At 40.4% G+C, this 23,785-nt stretch overlaps 1 protein-coding gene across 1 annotated transcript in view; it reads left to right on the top strand.

The window, feature by feature from the left end:
* The first annotated feature begins 16,542 nt into the window (after positions 1 to 16,542).
* LOC143288566 (mevalonate kinase-like) overlaps positions 16,543 to 23,785 on the top strand; it is a 15,118-nt gene continuing 7,875 nt past the window's right edge. The window contains exons 1-5 of the mRNA XM_076597178.1: positions 16,543 to 16,711; positions 18,116 to 18,275; positions 20,951 to 21,098; positions 21,636 to 21,943; positions 22,985 to 23,030. Of these exons, the coding sequence (XP_076453293.1) occupies positions 16,637 to 16,711; positions 18,116 to 18,275; positions 20,951 to 21,098; positions 21,636 to 21,943; positions 22,985 to 23,030 (737 nt within the window). The 5' untranslated portion in view covers positions 16,543 to 16,636. The remainder of the gene's footprint in view (positions 16,712 to 18,115; positions 18,276 to 20,950; positions 21,099 to 21,635; positions 21,944 to 22,984; positions 23,031 to 23,785) is intronic.

The raw sequence follows: 23,785 nt of genomic DNA on the forward strand, positions 1-23,785 counted from the left end.
GTGTCTTTATAAATTTCTTTAAAAAAGTAACAAACAACAGACATTTGAAAAGGTAAAAAGAAAAGTAAAGGCGTCTGGATATGAAGGAGGACTAGACGAGCATGATTAATCCCCAAAATATTCTAATCTACAGTGGGATGGAAAGTCATCTGAAACCACAAAACATTAATAACATTGAAAACAATCTGCTCATCTTCCAAAACTCACAAGGAAGAGGGACTGTTTAAATTAAAACACATAATGCACCACACAGAAAATAGGTTATTATCACTGAAAGAGACTGACAATATGATACTGGTACTATTCTAAACAGAATACAATGCTTGAATACAAATTACGATGTACTTGTAGTTAATTCCAACCCTAACTCCTGGATCCAGTGGATACAGAGAGGAAAATGACAGACTGGCAAACAGACAAGTGCCGTAAAAGGAAATTTTCTATCTAAAATTACGTTTAAATAACATACTTACCGTGACCCAACTAGTGCAGACTCCGGCAGGGGTCTGACATTCCTGCCTGTGCAAACTACTATCTGCCTATGCGGAGAAAATGAAACTACGGCCGATAACCTCCCGGAACTATCAAGCCAAAACTTATCAGGAAACTATTAACTCTCTCCATACGAACGGCGAAAGAGCCGACGTTAACAGCGTTTCACCCCAATTACCATCATCAAAATATTGCAAGAGGAAGGCTCTTATACTGAAGACGTGAATGTTGACAAAGAATACCACAATTCTTACGACGGAAGCTAAAGGTTGGGTCATTCAGACACCCACTGGACATCCGAGGGGTCTGTGTAGAGGAGAAGAGAGGACTGGCCGTACTGAGTGAGTTAATGGCAAATTATACAAAGGAACCCCATCCACATTTTGGCTTAGGACATTTAATTTTGAGTTTGATAAATCAGCTTGGGTATGATGAGCAAAAGAAGTCACAAAAGAAATCAGATATAGAGTCCTACATTGGAAAATTCTTTATATTCACCCAACAAACATAATTTCTAAATAAAATGAAAATTAGACATAGCGGACATCTATTTATCATTATTGGGAAAATGTGTGCAACTGTATCTGCCTACAAATTTGGTTTTTTTAATGCTGGTGCTCCATGACATGCATGCAGTTAGGCTACATCATCAACACACACACACACACACACACACATATATAATATATATATATATATATATATAAAACAAATAAACAGATTTCATACATGTGTCTCACAAAACATACCAAATTACTTCCTATCTCCCTTGGGTGCACAAAAAAGCAAAATATCAAATACAAATATTTAAGATTCCACAATCAATGTCAGCATTATAGAAATAAAATCATGACCCAGCACACATTCCCTTGAAAATGAAATATTATGTTTGTGAAAATGGGTTTAAAATGGTCATACAAAAAAAGAAAAGAAAAAAAAAGCCCATTTGTAGATTACAGGATTTGCAGCTCACAAGCAATGAAACATGGATGAAGAATCCTCATGCAGAACCATTGCACATATTTATGATCATCAAACATTATTTGATTTTGAGCACAGCTAAAAGCATACACCAGATCAAACTTTGTAACATGTTAAAAACATAACCTGAATCATGTTAAAAACATAAAACCGTATTCATAAATTCATGAACAATTAAGTGATGAAACATATATGATGATTTGAACTAAGACTTAACTCTCTCCATACGAACGGCGAAAGAGACGACGTTAACAGCGTTTCACCCCAATTACAACCATCAAAATATTACAAGCGGGAGGCTCTTACACTGAAGAGGTGAACGTTGACAAAGAATACCACAATTCTGACGACGGAAGCTAAAGGTTGGGTCACAGAGACACCTACTGGACATCCGAGGGGTCTGTGTAGAGGAGAAGAGAGGACTGGCCGTACTGAGTGAGTTAATTCAATCAAGTTCAAGACAATGACAGCACACTTCAAACATGCCAGCCATCTTTTCAACTGAGTGTCCTTTCTCTTGCAATAGTCTTAACTTCAGCTCTTCTGTTGGCGGTCGTGGACTCACACACGAAGTTAAACTTCCCACTCAACATCAGGTTTGTCCACCTGTGAATTTCAAGACATTTGTTCTTTGTTTCCTTCAACAAGAGATCCACGGCTGTAACATGGTTATTATGGAATGGTAGGCATGTTTGTGACATGCACAGAAAGTTATATAACAATATGCTGTGTGTCTCACTGACAGCGCACTGCCCTTGCAGTGGCAACATTGGATGAGAGCCTTGGTCTACAGGGAGAGGTTCGCAGAGTGCTGGGAGGGCATGAACACCCTTTTATTTCCTGGCAGGACCGATGACGTGGTACAGTGCGTTATTTGTGTATTTTGTATTTCTTTTTATCACAACAGATTTCTCTGTGTGAAATTCGGGCTGCTCTCCCCAGGGAGAGCGGGTCGCTACACTACAGCGCCACCCATTTTTTTTTTTTTTTCCCTGCATGTAGTTTTATTTGTTTTTCCAATCGAAGTGGATTTTTCGACAGAATTTCGCCAGGAACAACCCTTTTGTTGACGTGGGTTCTTTTACGTGCGCTAAGTGCATGCTGCACACGGGACCTCGGTTTATCATCTCATCCGAATGACTAGCGTCCAGACCACCACTCAAGGTCTAGTGGAGGGGGAGAAGATATCGGCGGCTGAGCCGTGATTCGAACCAGCGCGCTCAGATTCTCCCGCTTCCTAGGAGGATACGTTACCTCTGGGCCATCACTCCACATATGCGAGCAGGCACACTTATAACCAGTTATCACAATGCTAAAATCACAGCATGCATTCTATGATTCCATGTTAACTGAAGGTGATCAATCTTGCAGTTCAGCTGAACACAACTGCATGGCGGTTTCCAAAATGTGGGCAGGTGCAGGAATCACTGAGGCGGATGCAATGAAGAAACCAGATGACACACACTACCCTTCAGCAGTATCAGAAAGCAGAACCATAACTTTCACCTTGAATGCCAATGTTGGAAGGCTTGTTAAATTTTCTAATCAATCAGTGAGTTCAGATATCTCAACCGATACTAACAACACGTTCAATTCATGAATGAAAAAATATTTTGATATTTCTTTTTTTTTTAATTTTATGATTTTGCAAACGAAACTGCGTTGAAAGTTCATGGGGGTGTGTTTCAGTTTCCTTCAGCCATTTTTAGCAAGTTGAGTCATTCTGTTGCAACTCCACATTTGCAACCCATGGCAGTTGACAGCAATTACCTCCCTTGGACATGCCCAGCATGACACTCAAGCCACAACCTGATTTAATGAAACGCCAGAGTGCTAGGTACTTTTATTTCGCAAGCACTTCACCTGGTTCTGGCCAGTCCTGCTCCCTCTTACTTGAAACCAGAGGACATGTCTACTCACAGACTCATGTCCACTGCAGTTGAAAGGCAGAAGGCAGAATTTGAAGGTGACCATTCTGCTCCAAGCTCCAGCTGCCTTCAGCTCCTTCTCCAGGTGGTTCGCCATGATCTGCTCATCCCACATTTCCCAATCTGGGTAAGTGACGGTGAAATCACACAGGGCTGGGGAGCGTACCACAGTCTGGGCCAGAAGACCTGGTTTGTAGAAATGGTTGGGCAGCAGCACCACAGTCTTAAGATTTGCCCCAAGTGTCTCAATGTGCTGGAGTATGTTATCATGACCCAACCATACCCGTCTGCTTCTCAATGGTCTGACTTCCAGGTGGAGATGTTGCAAGCCCAAACATTGCCTGCAAAGACACAACAAAGTCATCAGATCCTAACGGAGGGAAGCTTTATCCCAACAGCTTGCTGTGAATGTGTGATACTCCCTCAAAATGTTTAATGGTTTACAGAAATAAACAAAAACTCTCTCAGTAGCAGGACCTACCCTCCCGGGGGTCCACCCTTTACTGCATTACACCTTTCACCTTTCTAACTCTTGACTGACAAACCTGCATTTCACTCCCTGAAATTAAAAACAACCCATTTACTTCAGGGTCATTTTGGTTTTGAATTTTAAATAGCTTCAGAAGAGCAAAGCATTCACACTAAAGATCTCCCTCTTGAAGTATTTCAACTAAGCACTTTAGCACAGAGGAAGAACCAGGTAGGTTTGGGTTGATAATATTTCAGATTTATGACAAGGGTATACTGTCTAGTACACTAATTATGAAAGAGGCAGACTTCATTAAACTAAAGAGCACTCTTCCATAAGTATTTTAACCAAGAACTGCAACTCCTAGAAAAAAGCAGTCATTTTAATTCTGAATGCTTAGTTATACAGATAATGTATGTCTTGCGAAAAAAAAAAAAAAAAAAAAAATGATCACCCATTCAAGAGAAAATGAGACAGGCTAATCTTCAGACATCAGTCTCAGCAGGAAAAATGGACTGAACCAAAATTAGATGTGCTGCACACAACCAACATTGTCTCTAAAAAAAAAAAAATATAGTAAAAACAGCTTGTGATATTTCATCAGTGTTGACCCACTTGTTTATGATGATTAACAATGAAACATTTCTTCTGCACACTCCCCTGGTTCTAGTCATAGTACTAGTTGTATACTGTATACTTTAAAATCTGTGGTTCACAAGAACAGTTTAATAATGCAAACCAACATGACACATAATAAAAACAATACAGACTGTGGAAGCATGCATGCAGTCATGCACACACACACACACACACAGCTCACAACATAAGCAGCAATAATTAATTGATGGACATACAATCTAACCACCCCTTTCCCTCTCCCAACATACTGATATTGTGATAGTGATATGCATATGCATGTATCACATACATAGGCATGCACACTCACATTCAATTCATACAAACTTTCTGGTCAATGTTAAAAATGACAGAACTTATACATTAAACATTATTACTGCACAAATAGTTTTATAGGCTGAGGTCAAATGCAAAGTTAATTTCACATTGAACGTGCAGACTATGGCCTTCTGATGACCACTGGGGTTCAAACCAGTATCTTTCTAGTCAAGATAACAAAGAAAAAACAACAACAGTTCTTTACCTCAAGATGACTTTCACAAAGTTGTCTTCCAGTGAAGGACATTCATGTATACTCAGGTGCGTAAGGTTTGAGCACCAAGATGTCAAGGACATCAGTTCTGTTTCCGTGATGTCATACCATGGACAGATGGAGAAAGACCGTAATTTGCTGCCCTTGTGTTCTTCCTGCCGGCTTGTCTGTGAGAGCATACGTCCAAAGACTCCTTTACTGTCACCGATGAAACAATCAAGGCTTTCAAGGTCTGGAAGCATTTTGATCAGCGAAGACACACCCATGGCAGATACAAGGTGACACTGGTGGATTCCAACAGACTGCAGCTGTGGGCATGTCTTTGCCAGAGTCTCCAGACAGGCGTCTGTCACTTCCAGACAGCTTGTCAAGGTTACCGACCTCAGATTTGAGTTATTCCAAAACACATTTGAAAATGTGTGTGTCTCATACCAATCAAACCCGTTTAATTCCAAAACTTGTAGTTTACCTTTCTTCATTTTTCCTGGTGTTTTGATGCCAGAGAGAGGTACTTCCCCTGTGTCATCCTCATCAGAATCTTCCTGCCCATGTACGGGGTGTCGCTTCAGTTCTTTCTGCAAGCTCACACGTACTTTGAGAACGGTCAGATGTGGAAATATCTTGAGTGGTAGCTTTGAGCCAGAATCACCCATTTTTCCTTGGACAGTAAAACCTAGCTCTTTCAGGTTAGGAAAACCTGTTGCTATGGCGGGGAAACACTTCTTACACAGTTCTGGGCAGTCTACAAGCTTCAGACCAGTCAACATGGAGTGTGGTTTTCGTACCACATTACGGAAGGCTTTTGCTGTGAGATCTGAGCAATGAAGCTCAAGGTCTTCCAGGTGTACACAATTGTCCAGAATATTTCGGACACAGCTATCCTTCAAACTCAGGTCCATGTACAGCTTTTTCAGTGAAGGGCCAGACAAAAAGAAGTCCTTGATTGTTTTTGAAACTCCTGGTACAAGTTTGTATTTGGAATTGGTGACCAGTTTCAATGTTCCAAGTGTCTTCATTCCTTTCAGGACTTCAAACAAGTGCGATACTTGGCGTGAATCATGTATCCACGACCACCTGTCATCTCTTGTATTTGTAACATTTTCTAAATGGAGACTGCTTAGAGCACTATACTTTGCCAAATTCTCCTGGGAAAATGGAGCAGAAGTACCAGAATGGACAATTGTAATTTTCTTCACATTGGGGTAACGGATCTCACCCATGATGGAGTACTTGGCACTTACATTACCTCTTTCTTCAACAGACTCAATCACTGATGTCAACTTTTTTCTCTCATATATCATACATACTTTAAAAGCACCTTTCGCTTGTGTAGAACAACCTGAGGTGTTAGTTTCACCATCAACATCTTCAATTTCAAGCAAGCGTGGGAGGATGCATTCTTGACTGAGCATGCCACGTACAAAGTTCTCATCAAGGTCTGAATCTATGACCAGATGTTTCCAGAAGCCAGGCCTAAAAGACAGCTGATAGAAGTATCTGCAGGTTAATCTGATCGTCCAAATGTCAGGGGCCGGTAAGTATGAGATGATTTTGATGATCACATTCTCTGGCAGATCAAGTATCTTGAATGTACCCGAATCCATTGCTGCAATAGAAAAAAAATCTTTACATAATAATGAAACATATTGTAATTCATGAATGTGTTACTTATCTAGCACGTCCAACCTTTATTTTGTCCTTAACTTCTGACCCTGTGCCCTTGACTATCAATGGCGTTTGAGCTCATCCCATGACCACCCCAAAGCTATGCTATAACTTTGACCAATGATTAATTTCACTGGGGTTCATGTTTTCTGTATCATGTGGCCAATCACTGATGCAAAAGTGAATGATTATGAAAGATACAATCACTATCATCTACTTTACTAGCAATCAAGGTTACTATCACTTATGCCAAGTAACAACCTTGACTCTTGATTTCAATCAGATCATTGCATAAAATGGCCTTGCTAAAGCAATCGTCCAATGAACCAGAGGGAGGGAGATGGAGGGGAAGACAGAAAGAAACAAAGGGCAGACAACACTGCAGACGGACAAGAAAACCATCTGCAGATACCCTGTCTTTGAAATACAACCGACAAACTTGGAGTTATCTGGTGAACAGTTCTAAACAGCACACCAATTACTCTTGATAATAATAATGGTATTTCTATAGCGCTGAATCTTGTGCAGAAACAAATCAAAGCGCTTTCGCACCAGTCATTCACACGCATGCATAACTCTAAAACTGTAGAAACTAAAGACAAGGAAGAGGCAGGCAAGGGAGGCTATTTTGGGAAGAGGTGGGTTTTAAGGCCAGACGTGAAAGAGCTGAGTGTGGAGACTTGACAAAGTGAAAGAGGAAGTTCATTCCAATTGCTAGGTCCACAGACAGAGAAAGAACGGCGGCCAACAGTCAAGTGTTTGAATCTGGGTATGCGTAAACAGAGTGGATCCGAAGCCTATTGTAGTGAAGAAAAGACGAGGAAACTTATCTACTAAACGGATCATGTAAGTTCATTATCAGATGACGTCAGGGAGCAGAGAATTACTGTTCAACATCCTTTAGGCTATACTCACACCTTGTGAGGAGCAGGCTAGACTAAGACGAACAGACACCAGAAATGTGTCCACACTTTATCAAAGGTTCGAACTTAAGAGGGCAGAATAATCAGATTGTGGAGGTGGTTGAGCAGCCATATGAGCGAGGAGGCAGGTGAGACTCTATGGCGCATCTCCAAAATAACACCTCAGGCAGTAGTTTGGTCTGCTCACGAAAGGAATAGGCTTTCAGGCACTAGGGTGGACGAGCTTGTGTCAAGGTGGTAGGACGGCAATTAGGAATATATATATATATATATAATGATACATATCTGCTGAGCAGATGCCTAAAAGCAGCATAACCCAATGCATTTGTTAAACTGGAGTGCATGCATATAATTTCAACCACTATTTAATCCGAATGTGTCAAAAGTCATCTAATCAAAAGTTTCTAATTCTATATGTACAAAGATATCCCTGTCCATTCTGTTTACCCATAAAACTTTGATGAATGAACAGGCACATTTCACAAATGTTTATTTTAATTGATCTGTAAAGCAATTTCTTCATTTGAAATTCTAAATGAATTGCTTGAGTTGGTCCCCCAAAACCAACATATTTGTCTGCCTGTAACTTTAAAACAAAAATGTTCCCGAACATAAGTGTGGTGTCAGACGATTCAGAATAGACCGCTGGAGAGTTCCGCTGCCATCTTGGATCTTGCGCATACGCATCTAACTTTTACTCGAAATCGCAAGCAATGCCAAAGGCGATAGACATAGACAAAAGCAGCAAATATGCGCTGTCCTCCATTTCTTCAGTTGATAGCCTCCATTGCTACAATCAAACAATGTACAATATATGCACAATGGAAAAAGAAAAATATCTGAAGCAAAAAGTCGAAAAAAAGAAGTCATGTTTCGCATGTCCACCTCTCTCGATCACCTTGTTGCTCGAAATTTCCCGAGAACCAACCAACTTCGAGAGCACAGATTATATGACGCGCATCTATAAGTCATGTAAGCACAGAACTTTCCAGCAGTCTATTAAGTAAATTTTAGATTTCGATATGACAAAGGCACAGGAAAATTCATATTTTTTCTCTCAGTACTCAAACAAAGACAAGAATGGCAAGTGGAGGAGTGACCTCATGCAATACTGATTATACAGCCACAAGAGAGCCGACAGTGAATGTTCAAATATTTCACGCCTATAAGCTGATGCATGAATCTTTGGAACTTCGGCTTAAATCCAGATCAAACTAACATTTACGAACTGCAGTCATAAAAAAATTTCATGTATTGCCACACTATCAGCTGATGTAAAATCAGCCTGGAACATACACCACAGAATGAAAAAACATCAATGAAGATATTCCACAGAACGCCTGAACTTTTAATAAAAATTAATTTTTTTCTAACTCTGAGTTGGAAATTGGCAAAATTCGAAGAATCGATGGGACCAGGCTAAAGTTGCAACCCGTACAGAGGGTAGCCAGTAACTTGAACCATTGAAAACTGAATACATTCATAGGCTATCTTGATTCAGAAGGTCTGGGGGAGACGATTAATGCCTGTTCACTTCTCATTTCCATTTATTCCTTTGCTTTCAGCATGTTACTGAAATACGGCAAAAGAGTGCATTATTTTTCTGCGCGGTTTTGACCGGCATGCACCCGAAAACACTGAAAATACTACAGTTCCAGGGTGTTTTGTGCAAAGATTCTTACCGACAGCAAAGACAAGACTTCGAAGATTCGATATTTATAAAAAAAAAAATCCCCACATTGATGATACTGACCTGAGGCCCTAACCACCTGTCTTTGTGTACAGCTAAGAATCGCAAGGATGCGATTTTAGCCGGTTTTTCACGTGCTGCGTCACATACTGTTGGTCTCACAGTTATAATTAGTTGCGCGTAAGGCTTTTTTTTTATTAGTTTTACTTTAAAAGAAATAATAATAAAGTATAAACAACAACAAACCTGTGTTACTTTGCTTTTCAGACAGTGATTTCTTCCCCGTTCGCGTGGCGTCTCGACCAGTTGAATACACCGGAAACAGTGTCAGGACCTGCGCAACTTCAGAGGTGAAAGTCAAAGGAAGAAGAATGCATGATGGGAGATTTCGAAAAAGTTTATGCGTTATGTGTGTGGTTATCGCGTGATTTTTTGTGGTTGTTGTTGTTGTTTTTGTTTGTTTCTTTTGTTTTGCTTGTTTGATTGTTGTTTTGTTGTTGTTTTTAATTAGTGTGTGACTCAACTCAGCAGAGGGAGGAGGGTAAGGGAGGGAGGAGGTATCACATTTACAACAATCTGACTAAAATAATAACTTCCAAACTAATAAATAAATAAAAAGTAGATCGTTTTAACAACCCAATTGGACTATCCAACAAAGATTTGAAACAGTCCAACATTAATAGTGACAAGTCAAAGGTATATACATGAATCTTGAAAAAAAAGTTATAACAGCAACCCAGTTGGATTATTTATCAACGATTTAAAGAAACTGAACAATAAAAGTGATGAGTCCAATATTTCTTGCATCGGAAAAGATGCTAGTACAGGTATATGACATTTTAACATGTCACAAGTAAATATATGATCACTGGTTATAGGATTACCACACATACAGGAAACACGTTTTACCTATTTTGTCTTGAAACAGTTCAGTTTCCATCTACAGATCAATGATGCAATCTGCCTTATACTGTAAATGTGTTGTAAATGTTTACCAATATTTCCATAGATATTACTTTAGTTTCTTCGTATAAGTTTTAACAGCCCAGTTTCCTTTCTTCTGAAGGAATCCAGATAAATGTTGTACTAGTAGCCCTCAGTGAGAGTAAATGAATCAGATGTTTAATTTCAATAATGATTTCAGATCTAACTTTTGAGTGTAAAGATTTGATAGTATTCATGACTAACTTGGACTCAGCACAAAAAGAATCTGGTGTGTGTGTGTGTGTGTGTGTGTGTGTGTGTGTGTGATGGTGTGTGTGTGTGTGTGTGTGTGTGTGTGTGATGGTGTGTGTGTGTGTGTGTGTGTGTGTGTGTGTGTGTGATGGTGTGTGTGTGTGTGTGTGTGTGTGTGTGTGTGTGTGTGTGTGATGGTGTGTGTGTGTGTGTGTGTGTGTGTGATGGTGTGTGTGTGTGTGTGATGGTGTGTGTGTGTGATGGTGTGTGTGTGATGGTGTGTGTGTGTGTGTGTGTGTGTGTGATGGTGTGTGTGTGTGTGTGTGTGTGTGTGTGTGTGTGTGTGTGTGTGTGTGTGTGTGTGTGATGGTGTGTGTGTGTGTGTGTGTGTGTGTGTGTGTGTGTGTGCTGACTAAGACTGTTGCTTTGTTGTTGCTGGTGTTGTTTTTATCCATATGACTATTGCTCTTAAATTTCATCAGTATAGCTGCTCAGTGTAGTATGCCTCATCAAACGTTGTCTACTTCACAGATGTTTGTTAACTCACTCAGTACGGCCTGTCCTCTCTTCTCCTCTACACAGACCCCTCGGATGTCCAGTGGGTGTCTGAATGACCCAACCTTTAGCTTCCGTCGTCAGAATTGTGGTATTTTTTGTCAACATTCACCTCTTCAGTATAAGAGCCTTCCGCTTGCAATATTTCGATGATGGTAATTGGGGTGAAACGCTGTTAACGTCGTCTCTTTCGCCGTTCGTATGGAAAGAGTTAAAGTTGTGAATTGCATGTAGGCCCATGTACTAAACTTCAGTTCATGTTGTAAAACGTTTACAAGCAGAGACGTGAGAAAAAAGTATTTTAAAAAAATTGAAATATATAAAGTGTGAAGATGTATATTTTTTAAAAGTTCAAGAGTCGTGGAGATGTATGCAGGGTGACAGTTTTGGCGCATCCCTGTGTCTGTATTTCTCTCAGTGTCTCTATCTTTGCGACCAACCCCCCCCCCCCCAACACCCCCCACCTCCCCCCCACCCCCCAGTGCTCTCTCTCTCTGTCTCAGTCTCTCTCTGTCTCTGTCTCTCTCTCTCAAACAGCGAGAGAGAGAGAGAGATCAGTCGAGTCACAAAACAATTAAGACAAGAGAGGCAAGGCCTTCAAGACTCACTTGTGATACACTTTAAAAAAAAAATCTAATCGTTAAAATGTGTTCTGTATTTGTTATTATAAAGCTTCGGGTTAAAAAAAAAAAAGAAAAAAGTCCTAACCAGATTCGAACCCCGCGTGTTGGGGTGAGAGGAAACTGTCTTTACCCATTACACTATCGTGGCTCCTTAACTGACGTTCTAAAATTTAATATTTGAACATACTTTTTTAAAAGGGCGATAAATCAATTGCGGTATTGGCAGTGAGAACGCTATTTAAATTATATTATTCTGGTGTACCTTGGGCATTCAAAAAATCTTTAAGGGCAATAAAAAATTCTTTTTAAGTCCGCGGTAAAGGAGACGTGGCTATCACCGCAATCACACTGCAACATTTAGCCGTTTTCTCTAGATCTAGATAGATGTACAAGTTTAGTTACACCCGCCGGGAATGTAGTACGACACGGTCGATTCAATTTCTCTTTTATGTTCATTTTAGTTTTATAGTTTTAAAGTTGATATGAAAAGTAAGTATTTTGTTAAACTAACAACATGAAGAGCCAAGTACAAGTACTTCTAAACGTCGTAAGAAGTGAAAAGGACTTCATTTTGAGAAAAGTCAAGACTGGAAATTTTTTCGTTTCATCGTGATCATTTCAAGGGTATTAACTCGCATGATTTACAATTTTTAACTGTGAATTCCGACTGATTCTGTGGATATTTTTATGGCAGTTTGGGGCATAATCCAGTAAGTGATGAGGCGTTCACAAATCTTTCTCTGAATAAATATTTAACGGTCTCCTTCTCCAACTTTCCATCACATGTTATCGTGTATTGTCCATTGAATATAGGATTGAACGGGCAGGTCAACAACTTGAAACAAAATGGCGTCGTTCGCGAAGAATATGAGCACGCACTTTGAATGTGTATAAATATGTGTATGCAATTGATTTTTGCCCATGACCTTCAGGGCTCAGCCAATAGATCTGTAAAGTCCACTCGTCGTATTGATTTTAGTATTTTCCAAAAAAGACCACTTGGGCGAATGAACATAGTGAAAGCCCTGTACACTGAGAGTAAAACACACAAGCTTTTTATGTATTGAGTATAATTTCAAAATGTAATGTTTAAGATGAGAAAGATCAGTTTAAAGCAAATTAAGTCCAGTAGCATTAATTACAGATTAATTTGCCTTTTTTACTATCTGCACCAAAACGTTTCCAAAATAAATAAAACTTCCATGCTTAACAAAAGAAGTTCCTGTTTGAACAAAAAAATGATAATAATGACTGCTCTTGTTGTTGGGTCAGAATATCAGATCAAATGCCAAGTTTAGAGAATACAAAAAATATAAATATAACAGTAAATGCAGTTTGCATATAATTTGGCTTCTTTTTTAAAAATTTTTTTTGTGCCCATCCCAGAGGTGCAATATTATTTTAAACAAGATGACTGGAAAGAACTGAATTTTTCCTATTTTTATGCGTAATTTGGTGTCAACTGACAAAGTATTTGCAGAGAAAATGTCAATGTTAAAGTTTACCACACACACACACACACACACACACACACACACACACAGAGACAACCGAACACCAGGTTAAAACATAGACTCACTTTGTTTACACAAGTGAGTCAAAAATGATATACACTTCAATTCGTGATCTTTATTGTCCAGCTAACGGAAATAATCGAGAAAACCGAAAAAGTTCAAAATAGGACAATCTTTAGTCTGGCTAGCCGCGCCGGGTGAATGAAACTGATCTCTTTTTGTTGTTTTTTGTTGTTGTTGTTGTTGGTTTTTTGTTGTTGTTTTTTGATAAATGGGATGCTGTCATTTTTGTGTATAACCCAACTCCAACCACCTGCGCGCGCTCGACCTATCAGTGAAACCGTCCAAACGTCGTTTTTACACAACACCTTCATATAATGGTAAACAGTTTTTTCGTGATGAAATGTAAGCTAATTATTCAGGATTCTGTTCTGTATGCTGTGCACCATTTTAATATAATAGTAGCCATGCATGCAATGAGCTATGTGTGTGTGTGTGTGCGCGCGCACGCGTCTGACTCTCTGCCCCCCTCCCTCTCTCCTATCCCTACCCTCATGGCGCACACACACACACATCACACATCACACACACACACACACACACACACACACACACACACACACACACACACACGCCTTTTTTGTGCACTGATACTCTGTGAAATTGATGTGGTTTTTTTAAATGTGCATCACTTTACACTGACAACAGATGAATGTGGCATTTTATTCAGGAGGGCTTAAAGGACTGAATGATGCGTTTCCACACGTGTGTCTGTTGTTGTTCTCGTTTAAATGTTTCTCTTTTTCTTCCCTTCACCTCAGGTTGTTGTTGTTGTTTTTTCTACTGATTTTCTTTGATTCAACTAACATCATCAACTAGAAAACTGACAAGACTACTCCATTCTTACTGATGCTGCTGAGAGATTTTTTGTTGTTGTTGTTGTTGTTGTTTTTCATACTGCTGCTATTACTATTACTTCAACTCCTACTGGAGAGAAAGAGAGAGAGAGGGAGAGAGAGAGAGAGAGAGAGAGAGAGAGAGAGAGAGAGAGAGAGGAATACGTAGGTTGACCTATACTACTACTACTACTACTACCGGAGCTGCTGCTTTTGCTACTGCTGTTGATGCTACTACTACTACTACTACTAAACACCCTTCATCTACCGTGTCTTTGCTGCTGCTTCTACCGTCAGTATTTATTATTTTAATTTACTAATACCGCTACTGCTGCTGCTGCTGCTACTACTACTACTACTGCTGCTGCTGCTACTACTACTACTACTACTACTGCTGCTGCTGCTACTACTACTTCTACTACAGAGGAGAGTGTGGACAGAATGTCAAATTATGTCAAATCAGAGTGTTGTATGTATCGGTCAAATTTTACCGTTTTGCTTATAATTTGTATGTATCACAGACTTCACCACCACACTTAATTTCTATCGAGATGATAAAGGCATACTGATTCTAATTCTGGTTCTGAAGAGGGCAGATAGAAAGAGAGTTCTGACAATGAATGATAAGTAAACTGCCTAAAGTGCCTGTCAGCCAGCGTTATTGTTCGTTTCTCGAATGTAACTCAACAACTATTTTATAAACCTACAGCTACACTGAGTTGTTATTTCTGTTGCTGCTGCTGCTGCTGCTGCTGATGATGATGATGATACAAATAATTACAATAATTACGCTACTACTTCTACTACTCCTACTATTACTACTACTGCTGCTGCTGCTACTACTGATAATAATAATTATTATAATACACACACACACACACACACACACACACACACACACATACACACACTCTCTCTCCCTCTCTCTCTCTCTCTCTCTCTCTCACACACACACACGAATAAAATAATCACCATCATACTTCCTGTCTCTTTCCCTGTTGCCCAAGTTGTGTTGATGGACAACAGTTATCTGAGCCATTGGTGCGAGTGTACGTCACATGATGTTGTTTTTTTCTAACCGGTGTGAGAAAGGCAGAGAGAGGGACGAGGAACTGACTGCACTCAGTGATGTCCTGCAAAGTCCCAACAATGTCCCCGGACCATCAGGTGAGCTGTGGTGACTACTGTTCACACACACACACACACACTCTCTCTCTGTCTGTCTCTCTGTCTGTCTCTCTCTCACACACACACACACATACACACACACACACACTCTCTCTCTCTCTCACACACACTCTCTGTCTCACACACACACACACACACTCTCACTCACACACACACTCTCTATCTCTCTCACTCTCTCACTCTCTCTCTCTCTCTCTCACACACACACACACACTCTCTCTCTCTCTCTCACACACACACACACTCTCTCTCTCTCACACACACACACACTCTCACACACACACTCTCTCTCTCTCTCACTCTCTCTCTCTCTCTCTCTCTCTCTCTCTCTCTCTCTCACACACACACTCTCGGCTCTCTCTCTCACACGCTCTCTCTCTCTCACAAACACACTCACTCTCTCTCTCACTCCGTCTCACACACACACACACACGCGCGCACACACACACACACACACACACACACACACACACACACACACACTTGTTGACCAAGTTGTGTCAATGAGTCGACTGAGCCGGTAGCCAGTGTGGTTGTACGTACAGTACATATATCACATGATATTGTTTTACTGTCATGTGAGCAAGACAGATCGAGAGAGGGGTGGGGGAACTGAGTGTCCTGCATTGACCATACAATGTATCTGGACCATTAGCTGAGCAGTGGTGACTGCTGTTGAGTTCTCTCTCGACACGTTCACTAGAACATTTCAGGTAACACTGATGTAGGGTATATTCATAAGAACCTCAGTGTAAATAGGGAGAGACGCATTATTTAGTTTGCCGAGGTAATTCAGACTGCCTTCATTATGATTTTAAGGAAATTTATTAAACGGGTAAGCAAGTGTATGTTTCTATCCATGAAGGAAAAAAACCCCGTTAAAAATGATGATAATACTAATAATAATGATGATAATATGATAATAATGATGATAATGATGATGATGATAATAATAATAAAAAGAAGAAGAACAACAACAACAACAGCAGCAGCAAAAACAATACTACTACTACTACTACTACTACTACTACTACTACTACTACTACTACTACTACTACTACTACTACTTCTAATAATAATAATAATAATAATAATAATAATAATAAATAAAATAAATAATTTTTATAAAAGATCGAAGAAGAAAAACGGGTTTCTTTTCAAGGGAGCGAATCACATATTTGATGAAGCTCAGCTTCACCAAGAGTTACCTATTCCTCGTTGAAAACGAAAATAACACTCGAAAGTAAAACGTCACTTCCTGTCGAATGTGGCATGAGAGGTGGCATGATGTTCTGATCGGGGATAAAGTTCTGTTTGGACACTGGGCAGTCTGCTTCGGAAGGTTACACATATCCGAAAGTTGCAGACATGATGAATGACATTGTCGTGTCCGCTCCGGGCAAAGTGATATTGCATGGCGAGCATTCTGTCGTGTACGGGAAGGTTGGTACGATCATTAGCTGAAATATTTTTCAGCAGATTTTTGTATTTTGCTTTTCCCCCCAATCCCCCTTCCCTCCCCGTTTCCCATTAACAAAATATATACTTTTTTCTCTCTGTGTGTGTGTGTGTGTGTGTGTGTGCGCGCGCGCGTTTGTGTATGTGTGTGTTTGAAGGTGTAGACAGATGACAGAATCTGATCACTCAGTCTGTAAACAGTCTGAAGTAAATTCACACACTGATAATGTGATCTTGGAAGACCAGTCGTGTCACATAAACTGACAAAGACAATGGATTAAAGTGTGTTTTGTGTACGTGTTTGTATGTGTATGACTTTGTGTATACGTACAGGAATGACTTTGTGTGTCTTATGTTTGTGACTCATTTAATCCCTTATAAGTTCTCAGTCACACATATCTGTTGTGCACAGTGATACACATGAAAAAAAAAAAAAAAAAAACGATCAGAGAATTCACAAAAATGTTCTTGTATATGTGTGTGTGTGTGTGTGTGAGAGAGAGAGAGAGAAAGAGAGAGATTGTGAAAATCTTGCCTTCCCTACCTTGTATTCTTTGACAAGGGACTTCATAGGTAGCTTCAGCTTTGCTTGGTGACAGTAGAGTGCGACCAGGTGGGACACAAAGCCATTTGCGTGTGTACTTGTTGATCTTTGCCTCAATCGACTCGACTGTGCTACAGCTGATATCATATGTCAGGAGAGGCCACAGGAGTTTTGGTATCAGCATGGACTGTAGGCACTGGTCTATGGTATGCAGGCCTTCTTATGCTGTCTGCTTGGTTTCCTTTCCTGTTTTTGTGTCTTTCAGGGACTCATCATACCATCTTCCAAGGCTCTTGACTGGTTCATCTGACACCGTTGGAATGGCTTGGATGGCTACAGTGAATGTAACTGTTTCAGCTACCTTTCCTTTGCACAGTGAGAGGCTCCATGATTTCTTTGGTTTGAAGTTCATCCTGGCTGAGGCAACTACCTCGTTCAGCCGCTTCAGTATTTCACAGGTGTCATCCTCTTTTGTTGAAAGGAAGGACTGTTGTGTTACCCATGAAGGCTTTCAAAGGTGGTATCTGGTATCCATAACCGAGGTCAGCTTGATCGGTTCTCTTCATTGAGGCCTTCAAGACCATTGCCAGCACGAACAGGAATCGAGACATTGCACAGCTTATTATCATTTATTATTATTATGTATATTTGAATATGTATATATATATATATGTATATATATATATATATATATATGTGTGTGTGTGTGTGTGTGTGTGTTTGTATATATAAATAATTATATATGTGTGTGCGTGCGTGTGTGTGTGTGTGTGTGTGTATATGTATATGCATGTATGTATGTATGTATGTATATATACATACTATTTATTATTTATGTGCATCAGGTGGCTGTGGCATCCAGTCTGAACCTACGTTGCTTCCTGCGGGCAAGCCTTGCAGAGGATGATGGCCTCCTTCTGGACCTGCCGGACGTGAACATCTTTCAGAAGTGGTCACTGTCGGCCCTGCAGTCTGACCTGTTGCCGCACCTTGACTTTGGAGCTGGTTGGTCATGACTGTCTTAGTCCCTGTGACTGTTTTCTGTAACTCTCTCTCTCACTCTCTCTTGCTCTCTGTCTCTCTCTGTCTGTCTCTGACTAAGTGCGTTGGGTTACGCTGCTGGTCAGGCATCTGCTTGGCAGATGTGGTGTAGCGTATATTGATTTGTCCGAACGCAGTGACGCCTCCTTGAGCTACTGAAACTGAAACTGAAACTGTCTCTTTTAATCCGTCTCTCTGTCTCTCTTTGTCTCTGTCTCTATCTCTCTTGCTCATATCATCATCATCTTCATCAACATCTTGCTCCGTTCACCAGAAATTTGAATCACGTTGATGATTATGATATGGATACGTATGATAATGCCTGTCCTCGGTTGGAGACCAAGTTCTAAGCTCTGTACAGTCAATTGCACAACAGGTTGCCTACCTAGATGGAGCTGACCAACAGCTGCCATTTTGCGCTTGTCATTCGTTCTCTGTCTCATTCAATCAGGTTTCAGTCGCACGCACATGCACTCTCATACAGACATGTAACATTTTACCTGTATGACGGTTTTGTTGATTTACCTTGCCATGTAGGCAGCCACACTCCGTCTTTTTGGGGTGTACAATCTGGGTATGTTCTTGTCTCCATAACCCACGGAACGCTGATATGGATTACAGGATCTTTAAGGTGCGTATTTGATCTTCCTCGTGGGTATGGGTTTGAAGGGGGTTCAGGCACTAGCAGGTCTGCACATATGTTGACTCAGGACATTGGAAAAATCTCCACCCTTTACCCACCAGGCGCTGTTCCCGAGATTCAAACCTGAGACCCTCAGATTGAAAGCGCAGCGCACTGGGCTGTTGCGCCCATTGAAAGTACTGAAATAACGTAAAACTTTGACCAGTTCAGCTACATCCGTTCCAGTCAACATGGAATTTATATCAGGTCAGAAACATTGATTTCCTTCAGGGATTGAAAAAGAGTCTGGGGCAACATCCCGAAACAAGATCTTCTTGGAGCTAGCTATGAAATGTTTGTGTCTGATATGATGCAGATCCCAGCAGTCAGCCGGATGTTTTGTGCTGACAGACTGATAGTACAGCAAACCATGGAGCTTCTTTCCCTTTCCAGATGAAAAAGAATGTGATAGATAAGAATGTCATGTATATATATATATATATATATATATATATATTGTATTGTATTGTATTGTATTACTTCTTTTCACAACAGATTTATCTGCATGGGATTGGGGCTGTTGTCCATAGGGAGAGTGCATCACCACAGCACAGTCAGCACAGTGCCAAACTTTAAAAAAAAAAAAATTTTTTTATACTTTTTTTTTTGTCTGTCTGCAAATGTATTTGCTTTACTATCAAAGTGGATTTTTCTTCAAAACTTTTTGGGTTTTTTTTTTTTGTTTTGTTTTTTTTTTGCCTTGGGTTCTTTTTCAAGTGTTAAATGCATGCTGCACTCAAGGTCTCAGTTTATCATCAAATCTAGCGCCCAGAGCATCACTGAAGGCCTAGTGGAAAGGGGAGGGGGGGATAAACATGATGGACCATATGAATAGGACTCAAACCTGTGGACACTCACTTCCTAGTTGGGCACTTAACCACCAGTCCACCGCTTCATATAGAAATCCTCGTCTATGCTGTATACTGCAATAGCCGAGTGGTTAACTCTCTCCATACGAACGGCGAAAGAGACGACGTTAACAGCGTTTCACCCCAATTACCATCATCAAAATATTGCAAGCGAAGGCTCTTATACTGAAGACGTGAATGTTGACAAAGAATACCACAATTCTGATGACGGAAGCTAAAGGTTGGGTCATTCAGACACCCACTGGACATCCGAGGGGTCTGTGTAGAGGAGAAGAGAGGACTGGCCGTACTGAGTGAGTTAAAGTGTTGGATTTTCAACCTGAGGGTTCCCGGTTTGAATCTCAGTAATGGCACAGATTTTTTCTGATCTCCCAGGTCAACATGTCTGCAGACCTGCAAGTGCCTGAACTCCCTTCGTGTGTATACGCAAGCAGAAGACCAAATACATACGTTAAAGATCCTGTAATCCATGTTAACGTTCGGTGGGTTATGGAAACAAGAACATGCCCAGCACGCACACCCTTGAAAACAGAGTATGGCTGCCTACATGGCGGGGTAAATCAACAAAACAGTCATACCCGTAAAATGTTACCTGTCTGTCTTGATTGTGTAAGTGTGCGTGCCTGAAATCTGATTGAATGGCAAAGGAAACGAATGATGAGCACCCAGTGCCAGCCATCAGTCAGCTCTACCCAGGTGAGGTAGGCAGCCTGTTTGTGCAAACAACCCCGAGTTTGTAAAGCGCTTTGAGCTTGGTCTCCAACCGAGGAGAGGCGCTGTACAAGTATTTATATCAGTTTCAGTTTCAGTAGCTCAAGGAGGCGTCACTGCGTTCGGACCAAACCATATACGCTACACCACATCTGCCAAGCAGATGCCTGACCAGCAGCGTAACCCAACGCGCTTAGTCAGGCCTTGAGATAAAAAAAAGGGGAATAAATAATAGATAAGCTTACATAAATAAATAAATAAATAAATAATAATTATAATATAGAAAAAGGTAGTAGTAATCATAATAAGGATAATAAAAAAAAAAATATCATCATCATATCATCATCATCACTCAGATAACCGGTTTTATTTTTCAGAGGCCGACGGTTCCCCCAGTCCCCCGTCAGACAAAAGCCTGCAAGTGTTGCGGCAGTTTGTCGGGATCCAGAACGGCTCCACGGAGACCAGGGAGCTGGCTGTCGTCTCCTTCCTCTTCCTCTACTGCGCCATCTGTGGGAAGGAAAGGTCGGTGTGGTACCGTGTTGGGGGGGGGGGGGGGGGGGAGTGAGTCGCTAGCTGTGATGCTTTGTGGCCGGAATTAGAGATGTGGTGGTCTTTTTGTCACGTTATGTTTGTTTATTTTAATCATTTATTTAGTTTGATTTTATGTTATTTTATAGTATTTTATTTTCTGAAGGTTATCAAATCAGCAAGGAACAATAGCTCCTCTTTCTTTCCAAAGTATTTATATTAACTTTGAGACAGTATAGATTTTTTCCAATTTTGTATATTTTTCAATCGATCCAGATAGGTATGAATAATAGATCTGGATACGTAAAATACTTTGTAAATTTATAATATTTAACTGATTTCAGCTGAATATATGAATGATAATCTAGTAGTTCTTGGTGATTTTAATCGTGTACTCAGCAATTTTTTTTTTTTTTTAATCTATTCTGAATTGACATAACATAATGCATTTATATACAAAATAAAACGATGGTCGACCCCAAGAAAGTCTGGGTAAAAAAAATTTTTTTAAATGATAAAAAAAAATTTCAGACCGCTTCCGCCACTACACCTTCGCCTGATTTCCCAGCTCCCTGTGGGAGCAGGTCTGGGATCCTCGGCAGCGTTCTCCGTCTGCCTGGCGGCCATGTTGCTTCAGTTGTCTGGACAGACTCGGACACGACCCTCCGACACCATCAGCGAAAGTGCTGAGCGTCAAGGGGATGCTGAACCCAGCAAGAGCAGCAGTGTGAATGATTGGTCGGAAGCCGATCGGCTGCTGATCAACCGGTGGGCATTCCTTGGGGAGAAGATCATCCATGGCCAGCCATCCGGCATCGACAATTCTGTCAGCTCGCTCGGTGGGTTTTGAACATGTATTTGTTTTTGTATTTTTGTATTTTGTATTTCTTTTTTTATCACAACAGATTTTTCTGTGTTGAAATTCGTCGCTGCTCTCCCCAGGGAGAGCGCGTCGCTACACTACAGCACCACCCTTTTTTTTTTTTTTCTTTATGCAGTTTTATTTGTTTTTCCTGTCAAAGTGGATTTTTCTACAGAATTTTGCCAGGAACAACCCTTTTGTTGACGTGGGTTCTTTTACGTGCGCTAAGTGCGTGCTGCACATGGGACCTCAGTTTATCGTCTCATCCAAACGACTAGCGTCCAGACCACCACTCAAGGTCTAGTGGAGGGGGGAGAAAATATCAGCGGCTGAGCCGTGATTCGAAGCAGCACGCTCAGATTCTCTTGCTTCCTAGGCGGACGCGTTACCTCTAGGCCATCACTCCACATACAGTCCATGTGGGTGTAGTGTTGATTATTCTTTATCATTGATATATATATATATATATATATATATATATATATATATATATATATATATATATATATATATATATATATACACATATATATAGCACTTATCTTCAAACACCAAACTCTCAGCATTTTACAGGTTGCATTGAGTCGTTTGCACAAAAGGCTGCCTACCTGGGTAGAGCCATCTGACTGACAACTGCCCTCGAGGTGTTTTATCATTTGTTTCCTTTGTCATTCTATCAGGTTTCTGTCATGAGCATGCTCTCACATGATGTACATGAGAGTGGGATATTTTCGAAAGGATTTTTGCCGGGGCAACCCTTTTGTTGCAGTGAGTTCTTTCAGGTGCGCTAAGCGCATGCTGAATACAGAACGTGGGTTTATGGTCTCATCTGAATGACTCGCATCCAGGCCACCGGTCATGGTCTGGTGGAGGGAGAGAAGAACATGTATGATTATTTTCAACTTATGTTATTGTTTTGTTTGCAGAATTTTTTTTTTTTTGTTGTTTTTGTTTATTTCAAAGGAAGTGTGTTGAGTTTTGTTTTTTTAAACTAATGTATGTTCTTGTTTATTTCCAGGAGGTGCTATTTGCTTCAAGAATAAGGTCATTGATCCTGTGAAAAAGTGAGTATCCCCCCCGCCCCCCCTGCACCCCCTGTGTTCTGTGTTCAATAGGAAAATAATTATACATTGCCACAGAAAGGCAGGGAGGGAATGTATGTGTGTGTGTGTGTGTGTGTGTGTGTGTGTGTGTGTGTGTGTGATTACTTTTGTCATTGACAGAATCCATCTGTCTTGCTCATAGGCCTTTTACTACAGTGTCGTCTGTTTTTGATTTTTCTAACGATTGTTTTCCCCCAATTGATGTTGATTAAGATAAGATAAGATAAGAATAACTTTATTATCTCCAACTGGAGAAATTTGGTCAGGTGCATTATCACAACATAGACAAGTAAACAACACGGGGACCATAACTGTAAAAGTTAACAACAGCTTTTACGGATATTACGAAGATACAAATGTAAAAAAAATTCCATTGTTAGCGTTCATGGCCCTGTGCTGAGGAAATAGAACACTTTGTAAATGATGAATTCTTCTCCTCCTCCTCCTTCTTATCTTCATCGTTGTTACTCTTGCTGTAGTTAGTAGTAGTAGTAGTAGTAGTAATAGTAATCATAGTAGTAGTACCAGCAGTATTTTTGTGTAGTTTATGTTTTTGGTGTTTGGCAAGGGTCAGAAAATCCAAGGGGTTTCACAAAAACTTCAGGACCACTTTGTTACTGAACACGGTTTCCTTCTTGGGCGCTTGTTGAAATGATGCTGGCTTTCAACAAACAGCTGTCTTTTCTGATCAACAAACAGCGATGTGGATTTGGGAG

The sequence above is a fragment of the Babylonia areolata genome, chromosome 12 (genome assembly GCF_041734735.1).
Source record: "Babylonia areolata isolate BAREFJ2019XMU chromosome 12, ASM4173473v1, whole genome shotgun sequence".
In the NCBI taxonomy this organism is placed as follows: domain Eukaryota; kingdom Metazoa; phylum Mollusca; class Gastropoda; order Neogastropoda; family Buccinidae; genus Babylonia; species Babylonia areolata.